Below are 4,054 nucleotides of genomic sequence, written 5' to 3' on the forward strand. Positions count from 1 at the left end.
CCAGCGCCGGGCCGGGCCGGCAGCCGCGACGGGCCCTGCCTGCCTCGGCGGAGCGCAGCCCAGCCCAGCCCAGCCCCCTGGGCGCTGCCCCCGGCCCCTGCAGCTCCCTGCTTGTCGTTGAGAGCTGATTTAATTGGCTATGTTTATAAGTGAGATTAAGGGAATAATCGATTTCTGTCCTACTCGAATACCTGCCTGAGTATTAGAGGGTTTGCCTTCCAAATTGCCAGCTCTTGAGGAACAGGACGCTTGTCACTCCCCGTGTTTCAGCGAAACAAACACGCTGTGGTACCACAGAAACGAACAGCAAAGCACAGAGGGAAAACACTCTGAGTCCGGTATTTTACTGTAAAGTTCTGCTTACAGCAGCAGAGCCATCAGCAAGGCTTAACCCTCTCTGTAGTCAGTCAGTTGCTGGATATCACCTTATCCTACAGAATGTCCACGCTCACAACTTCTGTACCAACCACCGAAGCGCGTCAGGGCCACGGTGTTACATCACGGAAACATCCCGGGAAGGGTTGGATTCCTCTGCTTTCTCTGCCCGTTATTCCTCCACAGCAGTGCTGCACAAAACAAAACTAACTTTACCAGATGATGACACAAGGACCTGAGAAACTGGGCTGCTGCAGAACTGCAACTGCCATGGTAAAACTGCACAACCAATTGCATGCTTGATGGTTCTACTGGATGGCTCCGGGAGACTAAGTAGGATCCCACTTGTGTCCATCTTCTGAGCTGTGGAAGGGAAAGTTTATGCAGCTGAGATCACTGAGCTGCTCATTCCTGTTTCAGGATCACTGCAATCTGTTGAAGTGAGGATGGTCCCAGGAAGGGGCAGAAGAGAAGTTGCACTGTTAACAGGCAGTGACTCCCAAAGGCAGTAACACATGGTACAATTACAGTCCTTATCATATAAAAAATTCCCCAAATGTTATCGGAGTAAGTTTTCTTTACCCAAATTACGAGATTTCTGGACTTATGTATCTTGTTAAGTAAATTATATTAATGCTCACAGAGTTGCCAATGGTGAAATAAAGGATTGAAGAGTTAATAATATCAATTCAAGATTGAATATTTATGGTTTCATCAAGCAGAGGTAACCAGGTCATGGTAACTGGCTTTTTTTTAATATATACTCCTGCCACATAGTGATGCCTGTCTCTGAGGAGAAAAAATCAGTATCAGCACTAGAAAAGATATTACTTTGTTTTGGTTGTTGCAGTGCCATATTTACTTTCTGTACTCTGTTTTTAAGTCACTAAGGAGCAAAGAAGCACTGCTGCTTACAGCAAATTGTGGATATTGGCTTCTGCAGGGGACTAGGAATGAAAAACTAATTTTTTTTCTACATGCCACAAAAAACAAAAGAACATTTTACTAGCTGTGCCACGTGTCACTTCCACATTTAAAATGATTACTTTGACTCTCTGAAAAACCTACCCTACATTTATGTTTCACACCCTTCAGATTGCCTTATGAGGAAACCCTGGCTTTGTGAACTAAGCAATGTTTTGTGTCTTCCAGTTTCCACTGTAAGTTCTCACTGTTCATTGTAAGGTAGGGGTTTTTTTCAAATCATACCTCAAAACATATTCATAATATATTTCACTTCTAAACTAACACCATACATAATTAACACTTGACAAAGAAGAGCCTACATAAAACTGTCATGGTATGTAGCTGTTCATACTCATCAAGTTCAGTAAATATAAAAAAATCGCATGAAACATCACTACAGTCACAGATACCATTAAAATAGACATAAAATGCAGTAAATGGCAACATTTCTTGAGTGCAACCACTAAAACAAGGTCTGAACCTGAGAGCTGTTCAATGGGGACAGCTTTTGGGATGACTTGCTAGTCACCAGACTTTTGTCTTGCCCCCACTGTGCTTACAGTGCAGTTGGTAACAAGGAGGTAGGTTACGTCAGCTTGAAACTAGCTTGGAATCAGCTTCCTTCTTCTATGAAATGCAAGTCAATCTCCTCCCTTCTGGTATCTACAAGCTCAGCCAATAAGAAATGGCATTTCATTTATGGATGCAGAACATCAGGGTTCTTGTCTTTATCTTATACAGACATGACTGGACTCAGTTCCAGTAAGAAAACTTTTAGCAAAACAAGCAAATTATTAGAGACCTCAGACTTATGTTTCAAGTCATATTCCCAAAGGCATTTTTAAAGAGGAAATTATTTACTAAAATACAACCAGATGAAGCTCTAGAAAAGTGTGAAACTAAGGGGTAAAAGAGGGGACCCTGGCCACAGTGTGTCCGAGTACCCAAGTGTCTGCCTCATGTATATTGGGACATTCATTTCAAATCTTTGTCAAGGATAAAAAAAAAAAAAAAAGAACAAACTTTCAGGAAAGACAGAGAGACATAGACAATCTTCTGAAGTAAAAACGTTTTCCCTGGGCAAAATATCAAGCTCTAATTCCAGACAGGTCTCACTAACTCAACTGTCAGAGCCACAGAACTCTCAGTGCAGAAATCTCTATCCTCACCACAGGGAAGAATGTGGCTGAAGGTGCTATCCATCATATTCCAAATGTGTTCAGAAAGAGAAGGTACATAGCCTATTTAGAGGGTAATGATAATCTTCTTTAGCCAGCTATAGGACTTGGATGACAAAATTAATCAGGACCCTAATTAGAGGATGATGTTCCCATCACTCAAGAAAACAAATATGCATAGATGTATATGCATAGACCTTAGAGATCATCTAGATCCAATCCCCCTGCATGGGCAGGGACACCTTCCACTAGATCAGGTTGCTCAAAGCCCCATCCAACTTGGCCTTGAACACTTCCAGGGAGGGAGCATCCAAACTGGATGTATGCTGACAAACTAGACAGACGCAGCAAGAAAAAGGCAGATCGATCCCACATGCTTGCTTTAGCTACTTTAAGTAGAACATTTCCTGCTAAAGACTATCTAAAACCAAAAGATAGACCTTATAGTCCTAAGGACCCATGAAAGCTGAACATGATCTCATGAGATGACCAAATGTGACTTAAGAAGTACAATTCTATCAAAGAGAAAGCAAAAGACAGTGAAGCTAGCCTTGTCCTACCAGATGCTCAGCAAGATGTCCGAGTTGCCTTTCTCCCTGTTAACCATCACCACAATGAAAACAGTCTTCTTGAAGGTGCCAGCTAGGTGGAGTTTGCAGAAGTGGGAGAAGGGCAGCACTGTTACCTGGTAGGGGGTTGACACAGGGCTTTCCTCAGTGCATCATCAGGGTGGTGGAGGAAGCACAGAAGGTTGTCCACCAGCCGCTCCTTTGTGTGGGTCCAGTCCAGCTCCACGTGGACACAGGAGTCTCTTGCCAGCACCTCCTGTGTGTGGTTCCCAGCTCCAGGTGGAAGGCATGCCCATGGAGGGGCTGCAGGGGCACAAGCAGGTGTTAGGCAGCATCATCCTCATGGAGACACCAACATTTGAAGGTGCTGCTCGCACTCATTGCTGGCTGCAGAAATAGGATGAAACAATTTGATGAGGGAACTTGGAAGAAGCAAAGAAGGTCACCCACCAGCTCCTCCACAACCCAGCTCCTATAGGCCAGGTTCTGCACTGGCTACTGGATATGCCTTGCAAAAAACCTGGCCAGATCCCTGTCATCATGAGGATCTTCTCCTGCTCTTTCTTCCTTCTCCCACTCCTCATCCTTCTCCTGCTATGAGTTTCTGCTGGAGTTCCCTTCTTCACCATTGCTACAGGGCTCACAACTCCTTTTCCTGAGCCACTGGCAAAGTCCAAAGAGCAGAACCAGGACTCTAGCAATGGCCTATAGCTGACATTGCTGCAAGGCCGAAAAGAGCAGGACCCAGCACAGGAGCACAGGCAGCCAAGGGAGCCTTACTGAAGGAACTGGCAAAAGCAGAGTCCACCGTGTCAGTTCTTCCTCAAAATGCTCCCTAACTCCTTGGCAGCTGAGCAGGCAGCACCCTATGCCCCTATTCCCCAACCAAGTCAGGCACAGATGCAGCACTTGGTCAAACAGGCAATTTATTTGCAACTTTTTAAAAAGTAAAGTTCCCAGCAGGAA

General features: G+C 44.7%; 1 protein-coding gene across 1 annotated transcript in view; it reads right to left on the reverse strand.

Moving 5' to 3' along the window:
* The window catches only part of CCDC109B (coiled-coil domain containing 109B), a 38,282-nt gene that overhangs the window by 33,507 nt on the left and 721 nt on the right, over positions 1 to 4,054 (reverse strand). Inside the window, exons 2-3 of the mRNA XM_010004108.1 lie at positions 3,609 to 3,808; positions 3,205 to 3,391 (exon numbers count right to left, since the gene is read on the reverse strand). Of these exons, the coding sequence (XP_010002410.1) occupies positions 3,205 to 3,391; positions 3,609 to 3,808 (387 nt within the window). The remainder of the gene's footprint in view (positions 1 to 3,204; positions 3,392 to 3,608; positions 3,809 to 4,054) is intronic.

This window comes from Chaetura pelagica, unplaced genomic scaffold (genome assembly GCF_000747805.2).
Source record: "Chaetura pelagica isolate M959 unplaced genomic scaffold, ChaPel_1.0 scaffold88, whole genome shotgun sequence".
NCBI classification, from domain to species: domain Eukaryota; kingdom Metazoa; phylum Chordata; class Aves; order Apodiformes; family Apodidae; genus Chaetura; species Chaetura pelagica.